Source organism: Cyprinus carpio, chromosome B14, assembly GCF_018340385.1.
Source record: "Cyprinus carpio isolate SPL01 chromosome B14, ASM1834038v1, whole genome shotgun sequence".
NCBI classification, from domain to species: domain Eukaryota; kingdom Metazoa; phylum Chordata; class Actinopteri; order Cypriniformes; family Cyprinidae; genus Cyprinus; species Cyprinus carpio.
This window is the reverse complement of record NC_056610.1, coordinates 21,581,220-21,594,078: the sequence shown is the minus strand read 5'-3', so window position 1 is coordinate 21,594,078 and position 12,859 is coordinate 21,581,220. Positions and strand designations below refer to the sequence as shown.

Here is a 12,859-nt window from a genome sequence, read left to right as displayed (position 1 = left end):
ACTATAGAATATGTTATATTATTAAATATATTTATATATAATATAAAATATAAGACAACATCTATAATTCAAGTACATGTTACTAAATATATAATTTTATGGTATTCAAAACATAATAAATATACCCTGTACATACATATATTATGTAAACAAAACTTTTATTTTGGATAGTAATCGTGATTTTCATTTGACAGCCCTAATTAATTCAAGGGGTTCAAAAACACCTATAAAATGCTATAAAACTATCGTATTTTTTCATGAGGGGTGTTCAAAAGTTAGCATTTTTACTATAGTATTTTTTCATGTGGGGGTGATAAAATGCAAAAAATTACAGTATTGTTCAAAAGTTTGAAATATTATTAAAATTTCAAACAAATGTTTTCTATTTGAATGTATTTTAAAATGTAATTTATTCCTGTGATCAAAGCTGACATTTTCAGCATCATTACTCCAGAAATCATTCTAATATGCTGATTTGCTTCTCAAGAAGCATTATTATAATTTTTTTTTAGGAGGTTATTGATGAATAATTCAAGATCAGTATTTATTTTAAATATAAATCTTTTGAAACATTTTAAATGTTTTTACCATCACCTTCTGTTAATTAATAATAAAAAAAAATAATAAAATAAAAAAACTCCAAACTTGTGAACAGTAGAGTATACAAGAATGAGAAAAAAGAGAAGAATACAGTGTCACTACACATCTATTACTATACAACTCTGAAACCATTTTTGTCACACGTAAAACACAAACTGTATACTTTGTTACAAAATTGTACGAAATGATACAGCTGCATTGTTGTTGACGTTGTGTCTGTTGTATCCGTGTGTTGTGGGCTGCAGCCTATAAGAGTGAGATAGTGAAGTCTGGAGTGCTGAAGTGTCGGGAAGAGCCGCCCAAGCTCTTGCAAGGAAACAAATTCCAGGAGCGATCTTTCCAAATTAAAGACCACAGATTACTCCTGATGAAGGACAAAAAAGTATGTATAGTTCATCATCACCTTCTACATTACAGCACATTAGAGGATTCTGTGTAAATAAGATGACACTGAACTGAAAGGAAAAACTATAAGCAGCTTTTCTGCATCACAGAGCAACAAACCTGAGAAAGAGTGGCAACTGAAAACCTTGAAGATTTACATGGGGATCAGAAAGAAGTTAAAACCACCAACAAAGTGAGATGCACGTTCCACAATAAGCTTCTTTACATCAGTGAACTTGATTGAACTTTAAATAACAAGTGTGTTTACTTGCAGATGGGGATTAACAGTGATGCTGGATAAACAGCAGTTGTAAGTGATATTTACATGTGTGCATGGAATAGAACAGGAATTAAGAGACTTCATAAGAGACTTTTTAAAAACAAAATCTTGCAGCCCCAATATGTATATTTATTACCCCTTTATATGCATGTATGTGTATATATATATATAATGTCAGTTTCTTATAACATGTTATAACAAAACCAGTCTGAAGTCACTGGGGTATATTTGTAGCAATAGCCAAAAATACATTGTATGGGTCAAAATTATTGATTTTTCTTTTATGCCAAAAAACATTAGGATATTAAGTAAATATCATGTTCCATGAAGATATTTTGTAAATTTCCTACTGTAAATATATTAAAACTTATTTTTTGATTAGTAATATGCATTTTTAAGAATTAATTTAGACAACTTTAAAGGTGATTTTCTCAATATTTAGATTTTTTTGCACCCTCAGATTCCATACTTCAAATAGTTGTATTTTGGCCAAATATTGTCCTATCCTAACAAACCATACGTCAATGGAAAGCTTATTCAGCTTTCAAATAATGTATAAATCTAAATTTCAGAAAAATGGACCCTTATGACTGGTTTTGTGGTCCAGGGTCACATATGTGAGTGTTATTATGCATTACACTCTTTAAAGGTACCTTGAAAAAGTAAACAATTATGCAACAATAATGCGTATTATAAGACATGAGTGTGAGTACATTTTGTGCAATAATTATATAGCACAATTTGATACACAATGGTAATTCAAAGTGCATAATCATTAAGAAAAATAATAACAAAAATAAAACAGCATTTTTTGAAAATTTTTTTGACTTATTTAAAATGAATTTAAAACAGTTATAAAATAGAAAATGATTATTACATAAAATACAGTGAATACGTAAAATACAGTGCAATCAGTTTGGACTCACTTGCTCATTCAATAAATGCACAGTTAAACACAGATTTAAATGTGACTAATGTTTGTAATAGCATTTTACATTTCTTTACAATGCTTTATAGAAAGTGTTTATAGCGAACAGTAATCACTCTCCTTGACCTCACAGGTACCTCAGCTGTTCCTGTGAGACTGAATTATGGGACTGGATGACTAATTTACTAAAAGCACAGGTACAGCACGTTTTAAACTGAACAAATCTGAACGTTTATTGACATTTCAGAGCTGTGACTTAACATTAACGTCCCTCCCTCAGAATGATGATTTGCGTCCACCTGTGATGAGACGGCACTCTTCCTCTGACATTTCCAAGCAGAAGTTTGGCACCATGCCGCTTGTGCCCATCAGAGGAGAGGAGAGCAATACCAACTCCACCATGCTCTCCGCCAATCAGACTCTGGTACAACACTAACGGCGTCCTCTAGTGGTTCAGTGCATGTAATGCTCACCTGGTCTTTGCTTTGAGACTTAACTTGTTGTCTGTGTATTTTTGCAGAGAAAGCTCCACACAAGAAGGGCTCTCTCAATGTTCTTTGTAAGTATTTATTTTTATCTGCAGATTAATCCAATGCATTTTATATAAGAAATACTTTAAAACAGTGGTTCTCAACCTTTTTTACTAATTGCTTTTCCTTACTCTAAGGGCCTTATATAAGAATATTTGCTAAATATAACTTTAAAATATTTACATTTATATTTAAAGTCCCCCCTCCTCTCCGAGTCAATACTTCAATATATTTATTTAAAATATAACTTTCAAATATTTACTCACCCTCAGTCCATGCAAGATGAAGATGAGTTTGTTTATTGAGTTTTTGCCGTCAGAATGAGGGTCCAAACAGCTGATAAAAGCATCACAATAATCCACAAATAATACACACTACTCCAGTCCATCAGTTAATATATTTTGAAGATAATCCGTAATTGAAATGGTTCGTTTTTTAGTTTAATTCTTTTTTACTTGATGTCTTAATCCAGTGAAAAAGTTGTCTTGTCTGAATCAGGCGGGAAATATGCATAGATCAAGCGTCATTTATTAACGAAAACATGCCAAAACAGATCTATACAACTTCTATCCATAATATTGCGTTATTATTTGGGTGGATTTTAAGACTTTTTCACAGGAAGAAGTGTTATTATGGATTATGGACTGGTATTTTGGACAAAAGTGATGGTTTAATGTAAAATTTATTTATGGATTTCTTTATTACCAGACATTAGTTGATGGACTGGAGTGGTGTGGATTACTTGTGGATTATTGTGATGTTTTATCAGTTGTTTGGAATCTCATTCTGACGGCACCCATTCACTGTAAAGGATCCATCGTTTTCTCCAAATCTGTTCTGATGAAGAAACAAACTCATCTATATCTTGGATGGCCTGAGGCTGAGTACATTTTCAACAAATGTTCATGTTTGGTTGAGCTATTACCCAACTTAATGTTCAGTTTCACACCTTTGCATACACGTTTTGTCACCATTTGTTCAACACAATCAGTCACAATGACTGTGATTACAGTGGCTGGTCAAAATGTTAAAGTAGGAGGTTTGGAAAGTATCAGATGACCTCTGGGTCTAACAAACGCTCAAAAATGTAAGGGTGTGGTTTACAAAAGAGCCTGTACTTAATTGAGGAATTCCCTTTGACTTCCTCGGTCCTTCCCCCCATTCCTGCTGGGAACCAGGGTTTCCTGATATGACAGGATGCATTTGGAGGAAGAATGCTTCTACTGCATTGTTCTGCAACTGTAGCCTTGAGGGAGGGCAGGGAGCTCGCTTCACCTCTCGTGTTTAGGGGAAAAGCCACAGCTTCTGCTGTGTCCCGGCCCAAAAGCTTTCGCAAGCAAATTGTCTGCAGGCTTCATGCTTTTGTCCTCAGTGTATTCACCAATTATCCCGATGTTGCACTCTGATACTGAGACAAAAGTTTCAACTCAGAAAAGGAAGTAATTTGTTTTGAACATTGTTCCCTTTCTGTGTATGTCCCGCTAACCACAAATAGTTCTTTTGTTAGCATAATAGTAGATCATCTAATAAGATATCTAGTAGATTAGGTATTTTCATGAGATAATAGTCACTAGTTTGTTCGAAAGCAAACACCCGTATGGATGAGATGTAGTTTTTATGATCTTAGTTCAGGAGACTCATTTGATTTGGATGCACACATTTTAAATTCAATCTTTTTGTTTTTCAAAACTATTTCATAACTGTGGTGAAGTGACTGTAATGGATGGCCTGTCATGTGTTATTGGTTTAAAGACGTAGGCCTGTGTAATTAAGTGTTGGATTCTTTTTGACCTCCTGCTATGCCTTGCCATTGTCTTGTTTGTTTTGCTACTCAGCCCATGAAGGTGCAGCAGGACTCGTTTGAGGAGCGCATTAAAAGCCCCGAGCCTTTGTATGAGGAGGTGGGCGACTTCGGTCTGCAGGTGCTCAAATCTTTGGAAACTAGTTTCCTATCCAGCGCTCAGGCAGAGACACAGGAGGTGCCAGCACGGCCCGTCAGCCTCGGACAGAGGAAGGCCGCCTCCCTGGATCGCATGGTTGGGTCAAAGCCAGTGCACTCTCTCTTATCCTCTGGAGAATCAATAGACACTCTGGGCCAGGAGGACTCTCTGCACGTCCCAGGTAGGCACAGGTCCCACAGATCATGCAGCCCGGAACAGGAACTGCTGTTACAGGAACTCTCAACGATGTTCTGCAAGAAACCCGAGTCTGAAGACCAGCGTGAGAACCTCACCTGAGCTTAGAGACTAGATCAATCTCAAGAGCAATTTGCTTTGGAACTCGAAATTGCTGATATTAAATATTGCCATGTGTGTCTGTTTGAAAATGGCTTGTAAGAATCCAGTATTAAAGCCATCGGTTTATTAACGTGAAGAATTGTGCCAAAGCAGTCAATGAAATGCAAATCGGTGAATCTGTGCTAGAATTGTTTTGTATAAATTGACTAAATCTGTTTTGGCTTGTGCATGTGTTGACTCGTTACACTAAAACTGGCCGACCTCTCAACATTTAAAAAAAAAAAAATCTTTTTTTATCGTTATTATATGTTATTGTTGTATTATTTGTACCTAAAGATGAAATTACATTTAAGTTCCTTTTCGTAAAAATACATTTCTCGGCTCAGTACTGTTACATGTTTAGTATAACAGTAAGAAATGCATGGAAAGCAAAGCATGTGCAGTCTGTAATACATAATTGGTTGTCTTATAAGCAGTGAAAACATTTACATTGATATTCCTAGACTGCAGACTGATTAAATGACTACTGTATGAGTGCATTTCACTTCATCTTTTATATGTATACAGTGTATTATATTTATTAATTTATTTATATAGACTATTTGAATCATTCTCATATTTCTCAGTGTTTGGTGACAGTGAAGGAGCATTATCAGAAGGATAAAAGCAGTTTCGACTGTAACAGTAGAGGGCAGTATAGATACAGCACATGATGTCCTGACAATCTAAAGTGTTTCATGCCTCTTTACAGGCATTTATTAAAGGCATCTATAAAGTTCATAACAAAATAAATCTGTTCTTACCCTGATTTTATATTCTTTGGTTCTTTGTGTTTTAATAACCATTTATTTGCATTGAATAAAGTATAATTTGTTTATGAGCCTCTTTTTGAAACAGAACATCCTGATATGAAACATTACAACTGTACTGAATTCATTACTGCTTCTGTATAGAGCTGTTACCCTAATATATATATTAGGGTAAAATGACTATATTAGTAGGTTTTGGGTGTAGTTAAGGAAATGGTTTGAGTAAAACAGGATTATGTTTGGTTATGAGCCTGGTTGAGGATCAGTCAATCAAAAGTGTCTTCTTTAAGAGTAATCTGATTATCCATGCTTTCAACTGGACACCTCTGAAGTAACCTTGTCATGGAGACGCCTCTCATTTCCTTTAAGATAATCTCTCTCTTTATGTCCAAATCAGTCAAATATCAGTTTTATTTGTAGCAATTATTTGTTCCCTTTAGGCAAATGGAAAAAAAAGTATTATTGTCATCATAATGTCTGATGATATGGATTTGATTATGTATTTGGTAAATGGCTGAGACCCTGAAAAGGGGTTTGAAGGCCATTTTCCTGCATATCTAAAAGCCTAAACTGGATTTTTATGAAGTTGAGAGACACTGAACTCTTTTATGAGAATACTAACAATTAAATGTCACCGATTTCATGGAAAATACAATCTTTGTGATATTTGAATGTTCCTCTATAAATCAAATGCTTGACTAAGATTTGGCAATATCAGGCACTTTCCATGACCTCTGATTTTTTTTTGTTTTTTTTTGCATTAGAAGCGCAAATCCCATGTATTTGTTATAAGAATGATGTCTTACTAAATTATTGCCGTAACTCATTTTGGTAACATTTTATTTTAAGGACCAATTCTCACTATTAACTAACATGCATATTATAGCATATTGCTTGTTTGTTAGTATTTATAAAGCACATATTAATGCATTATTCTGCATGACCATATTGTAGATCCCTTAATCCTGAACTTAACAACTACCCTACTAAGCATTATTAAGCAGCAAATTAGATTTTGACGCAAAAGTCATAGTTAATAGTGAGAATTGGACCTTAAAATAAAGCGTGACCCTTATTTTATCAATAACTACAGACCAACATTTGGTCCCAAAGTAGCTAACTACTATTGAGTGACCTTAATTTATGCTATATTTGCAATTCTGTAAACCTTTTATTTTATTTTATTTTATTTTATTTTATTTTATTTTATTTTATTTTATTTTATTTTATTTTATTTTATTTTATTTTATTATTTTATTTTATTTTATTTCCCATGGTTGTTAATCAACATTTATTGTTACATCTGAACAACCTCTTTCACCTGTTGAAGAAAAAAAATCCTAATTTATTGAAGTTTTTTTTTCTTTCTTTCTTTCTTTCTTTTTCTTTTAAAATGTTTTTTTTTTAATTATTCGTGGAGCTGTTTTTTGCTGTGTTTGTGAAAGTATTTACATATTATGCATGTTAAGTTTTGACAGGTTTTTCTAGCATTGATTTTCTAATGTTGCCACTTCCAAATCTGACAGAATTTTTTTTTTTTTTTTTGTGAGCATTCAGCAGGCTCAGAGTGGGAGCTCTTGTTTGAGTTGCTTTGTACTTTCGGGGTCTTTTCTAGGGAAGAAGGGACAGCAAAGACAAGCCCCAACAAGAGCTTAGGGGATTAAGTTCATTCTCACTGCCAGTTCGTCACCTTCCCTGTGCCCTCTGCTAGTGCTCTCAATGTGCTGCAGTGTTTTGTGGTGGCTGATTCACTTCAGTGAACAATTATAAGAAACATCAGCTCCTCCAAAAGCAGGAGGAAAAATATCCTCAGGGTTTTAGTCCTTCATCGAGTACAAGAGGACAAAAAAAGCTCTAAATCATGAAGTTGTATGCAAGCTGCTCAGGCTGCAAGCCGAACAATGTTGGAATCTAGAAGATCCTTAGTGAGCCTTTGTTCCAACGTGTCACTTCTGTACTTCCTTCTGTACAAAAAAGCAGATTATATGAGGATTTGTTGTCAATCTAATGCTCATGTGACTGAGAAATCATGGTAATATCTCTATATCTGGATGCAGTGAAGTCAAACCGTTCGAATACTCGACTAGTCACAAATTTTCAAGTGTTTCTTTCTCTTTGAAAGCAAATGTTGAGATGATGGACAGTTGTGGAGTGATGGCACGGCTCGGTCTTCTTGCACTGGGCACCCTCTTGTGAGCAAACACTTATTGTTGAGTCTGTCTGTGTATGAGTACCCCACTCTGAAAGGATTCATTGAGTCCATGGATGAGTAACCTCGGGCCGCTCGCTCTTCAAAAGGATCCTCTAGTGTGTCTTTGAAAGCAGACTCCTTCAGTGTGGATCTGAAGGGGGACTCTACACCCATTTAACAGTGTTTTTGGAGTAAGCTTCGCACTCGGGGTGTCTGACCCAATGGAGAGATAGAAGCTACAAAAAGGTGAAGAAACCGCAGGCTTACCGCAGAACAGGATCTCGTTTCAGGCTCGAGGACGCACTCCCTGTTTCCGAGCCCCAGGACAATTGGGTGTAATTGGGACTTTTGTCTGAGTAGCATTTCATCAAATACAAGGGAGCCTCTCGGATAACTGCCATTATAGTTGTCCTTTGGCCTGGCAATTAGGATTTGAATCGGATGGTCACAAACCAAACCCTTAATACTTGTTTAATATAACCCTGGAGTACAGTCGGACTGATTTTGGGCGACAGTGATCATAACACAAAAACAAAATACAATGTGTTCCATAAATGTTTCATTATGTTAACACTTTACCATAAGGTCCCTTTAGTTCAGTTTAATTAATGCTTTAATTAACTTAGTAACAATGAGCATTACATTTCTTAAAATATTTATACTTTATCTTTGTTAACTGTTAATTAATAATTTGTTAATTTTTGGTTAATTTTATTTAGTTCAGTTTAATTAATGTTTATTTAAATATTTTTGGTTTTGAACAATGTATTAGAAATTAATAGTTTGTTGGTTTTTTTTTGATTTTGTTGGGGACATAACGGCCGACAACAATAATTACACAGTTTTGATTATGTAAAACCAACAACATTACAGCAGCAGTTTTAAAGATTTGAACAATGTATTAGAATTATTCAAAAAAGCTCTAAATCTCTCTTTATTCAAAGTTATTCTCTCTTTATTTGAAAGATTCATGAACATGCACTGAAGCCCCGATCTAAATCAAAAGATTCATGAACCCTTTCCGAATTAAGTTCCAATCTGAATCCAAAAATTTGTGAGCCCACAGTTTAGACCCAAACTGAATAAAATGACTCGCGATCCACACTCTGACGTTCTGATCTTAATAAAAGATTTGCGAACCATATCATTCAAATCAAATCATTCAATTTGCGAATTGATTCACAAACCTGAAGTCCTGATCTAAATCAAAAGATTCACAAACCCACTCCAAAGTTCCGATCTAAATGATTTGCGATACGTGCTCTGATGTTCTAATATGAATTAAAAGATTTGTGATCCGCGCTTTGAAATCCCGATCTGATTCAACAAGAACATGCTCCGAAGTTCGAATCTGAATCAAATGATTCGCAATCCTAGCAGCTCCGATCTACAGGTCCTTCTCAAAAAATTAGCATATTGTGAAAAAGTTCATTATTTTCCATAATGTAATGATAAAAATTAAACTTTCATATATTTTAGATTCATTGCACACCAACTGAAATATTTCAGGTCTTTTATTGTTTTAATACTGATGATATTTGGCATACAGCTCATGAAAACCCAAAATTCCTATCTCAAAAAATTAGCATATCATGAAAAGGTTCTCTAAACGAGCTATTAACCTAATCATCTGAATCAACTAATTAACTCTAAACACCTGCAAAAGATTCCTGAGGCTTTTAAAAACTCAGCCTGGTTCATTACTCAAAACCGCAATCATGGGTAAGACTGCTGACCTGACTGCTGTCCAGAAGGCCATCATTGACACCCTCAAGCAAGAGGGTAAGACACAGAAAGAAATTTCTGAACGAATAGGCTGTTCCCAGAGTGCTGTATCAAGGCACCTCAGTGGGAAGTCTGTGGGAAGGAAAAAAGTGTGGCAAAAAACGCTGCACAACGAGAAGAGGTGACCCGGACCCTGAGGAAGATTGTGGAGAAGGACCGATTCCAGACCTTGGGGGACCTGCGGAAGCAGTGGACTGAGTCTGGAGTAGAAACATCCAGAGCCACCGTGCACAGGCGTGTGCAGGAAATGGGCTACAGGTGCCACATTCCCCACAGAGAAGCAGCACTGGACTGTTGCTCAGTGGTCCAAAGTACTTTTTTTAGGATGAAAGCAAATTTTGCATGTCATTTGGAAATCAAGGTGCCAGAGTCTGGAGGAAGACTGGGGAGAAGGAAATGCCAAAATGCCTGAAGTCCAGTGTCAAGTACCCACAGTCAGTGATGGTCTGGGGTGCCATGTCAGCTGCTGGTGTTGGTCCACTGTGTTTTTTATCAAGGGCAGGGTCGATGCAGCTAGCTATCAGGAGATTTTGGAGCACTTCATGCTTCCATCTGCTGAAAAGCTTTATGGAGATGAAGATTGTTTTTTCAGCACGACCTGGCACCTGCTCACAGTGCCAAAACCACTGGTAAATGGTTTACTGACCATGGTATTACTGTGCTCAATTGGCCTGCCAACTCTCCTGACCTGAACCCCAAAGAGAATCTGTGGGATATTGTGAAGAGAAAGTTGAGAGACGCAAGACCCAACACTCTGGATGAGCTTAAGGCCGCTATCGAAGCATCCTGGGCCTCCATAACACCTCAGCAGTGCCACAGGCTGATTGCCTCCATGCCACGCCGCATTGAAGCAGTAGTTTCTGCAAAAGGATTCCCGACCAAGTATTGAGTGCATAACTGAACATAATTATTTGAATGTTGACTTTTTTTTTGTATTAAAAACACTTTTCTTTTATTGGTCGGATGAAATATGCAAATTTTTTGAGATAGGAATTTTGGGTTTTCATGAGCTGTATGCCAAAATCATCAGTATTAAAACAATAAAAGACCTGAAATATTTCAGTTGGTGTGCAATGAATCTAAAATATATGAAAGTTTAATTTTTATCATTACATTATGGAAAATAATGAACTTTTTCACAATATGCTAATTTTTTGAGAAGGACCTGTAATTCAAATGATTTGTGATCCGCACTCCAAAGTTCTGATCTGAATCAAATGATTGGCGATCCGATTGGAGTGCTTCGAAACAATTAATAATTTTTTGACAATGGTTTAACTGATTCTCAGTTTCGAAAAGCTCTGTTTGACCTATCACTAAGTGCTTTTTAAAATCATTACAAGCTATGTTGAAACTCGAAAATGAAAGGCTCTTTTAATCTGTTTTCGCTATTGAATTGAGTTTAAGTTTTAATTAATCGGAGGGGTTCCAGCGCAAATGACTCACTCAATGGAATCCTTTGTCTGTTCCTCTGCTTTTTGCATTCATGTTTACATGACACTGTCAATACTACTGGCTTAGCTTGCTAGTGTTATGACATTAACTGAAATAAGCGAAAAAAGTTATGTTTACAGACATTAACTGAAATAAGCGAAAAAAGTTATGTTACTGCTTTCCACGGCGAAAATCCATCACAAATCTATGAACATATTCAGATTAGGTAACAGGTTTACTGCTAACTAGTCAAAAACTCCATTAATATGACAAGCTACACCTCAAAATGCATGTTAGATGGAAACATTATGTGCATTATGATTAAGTCTGTAGCTTAAAGGGGACATCAGATGCAAAATTCACTTTTACATAATGATTGAACTTAAATGTGTGTTGGTAGTGTGTGTGCACAACCACCCTATGATGATAAAAATCCACCCAGTTCTTTTTTTTTTAAATCCCCACAAATCATAAGCACTTTCTCAGATCAAGCTGTTCACAGATTCTTGGCAAAGTGACATAGCTTTGCCCAGGCCCCACCCACAGTTGTTGACTGACACTTCTGTTTTAGAATAGACCCGCCCTGAGTGAGCTGTAAACAGTCCGCCATTGTTTCAACGCCGGAGCAGGTGTAGACAAGATTTTCTCCTATGTGATTGAGGTGTTTTGTTGTTGGATGTAATAATGAACAGAAGTTTACTCCTAAAATCTGAGCCGCTAAAAACGCAGTGTATTTAATTTGTTTTTGAAGGGATTGGGCCCCGTGATCTACCTAAATGTGTCTATGTTTGCCCGAATCATTCGTGATCCAGCTTTACCTCCAAAAGAAGTTTTTTTAAAAAATGTGTATTGATCTTGGCAAATTGCCTTTCCTAATAATGTGGTAGTTAGCAGTTCCGTGGCTAAAGTTAACAGTCTGAGAGAACTGCTTGCCACCCCAGGAAGAGAGGGGCGGGGTTAGCAGAGCTCATTAGTATTTAAAGGAACATGCAACGAAACGGCTCGCTGTGAACAGAGCTGTTTTGACAAGGTCAAATGGGTGTTGTTTTACACTATCATTGAGACATTTTAACCAATGTTGTAGACTTTTCATTAAGACCCTAAAGAATCATATCAACTTGTGGAAAATGGGCATCCGATGTCCCCTTTAATTCACTATTTTTTAAATATAGACTTATCTTAAGGAAGAAAAAAAAAATCTTGGAATTATCCTGGCACCCACTGGAGTGGATGTAGCATTGTGCAAAAGTTTTCAGTTACCAGTGCCATTGTAGAAAAACTATAGTGGCAGTCAGAAATAATGACTGAATTCTGTGAGTAAAAGTGTCTGATAAGGTATTCATGAGATAAATTAAGCAGTACTTAGTTGGTCATGTGATCGTGATATGGCAGAAGACCTGGATGTAAATTAAAACTGCTTTTATTAGGGTACTGACTGACTACTGATTATCTCACATGATTTTAAACATAATTTTCCTACTATTATAATGCTATTACTTTTCTTTACTTTTACTTTTCTTTTTTGGCAAAACATTTGATGATAATGAATACCGAATGCACCTATAACAATAATGCAATTTAAGAAGTAAATGTGACATGTATAAAGCGAGGGTCAAACTACACTTTTCACTCCACTCACTTTCATTCATATGCATGCAAATTATGGTAAAAATGCAAGTTC

The 12,859-nt window shown here is 35.8% G+C and overlaps 1 protein-coding gene across 7 annotated transcripts in view; it reads left to right on the top strand.

Moving 5' to 3' along the window:
- LOC109108347 (arf-GAP with Rho-GAP domain, ANK repeat and PH domain-containing protein 3-like) overlaps positions 1-5,839 on the top strand; it is a 35,503-nt gene extending 29,664 nt beyond the window's left edge. For 4 of the 7 annotated variants that reach the window (XM_042738562.1, XM_042738561.1, XM_042738565.1 and 1 more), the window contains exons 28-35: positions 846-982; positions 1,095-1,177; positions 1,259-1,294; positions 1,837-1,881; positions 2,326-2,389; positions 2,473-2,616; positions 2,713-2,751; positions 4,558-5,839. In XM_042738562.1, coding sequence (XP_042594496.1) covers positions 846-982; positions 1,095-1,177; positions 1,259-1,294; positions 1,837-1,881; positions 2,326-2,389; positions 2,473-2,616; positions 2,713-2,751; positions 4,558-4,959 — 950 coding nt within the window. In that variant the 3' untranslated portion in view covers positions 4,960-5,839. The remainder of the gene's footprint in view (positions 1-845; positions 983-1,094; positions 1,178-1,258; positions 1,295-1,836; positions 1,882-2,325; positions 2,390-2,472; positions 2,617-2,712; positions 2,752-4,557) is intronic. The other 3 variants (XM_042738566.1, XM_042738567.1, XM_042738563.1) reach the window with 1 other exon arrangement.
- The last annotated feature ends 7,020 nt before the right edge of the window (positions 5,840-12,859 follow it).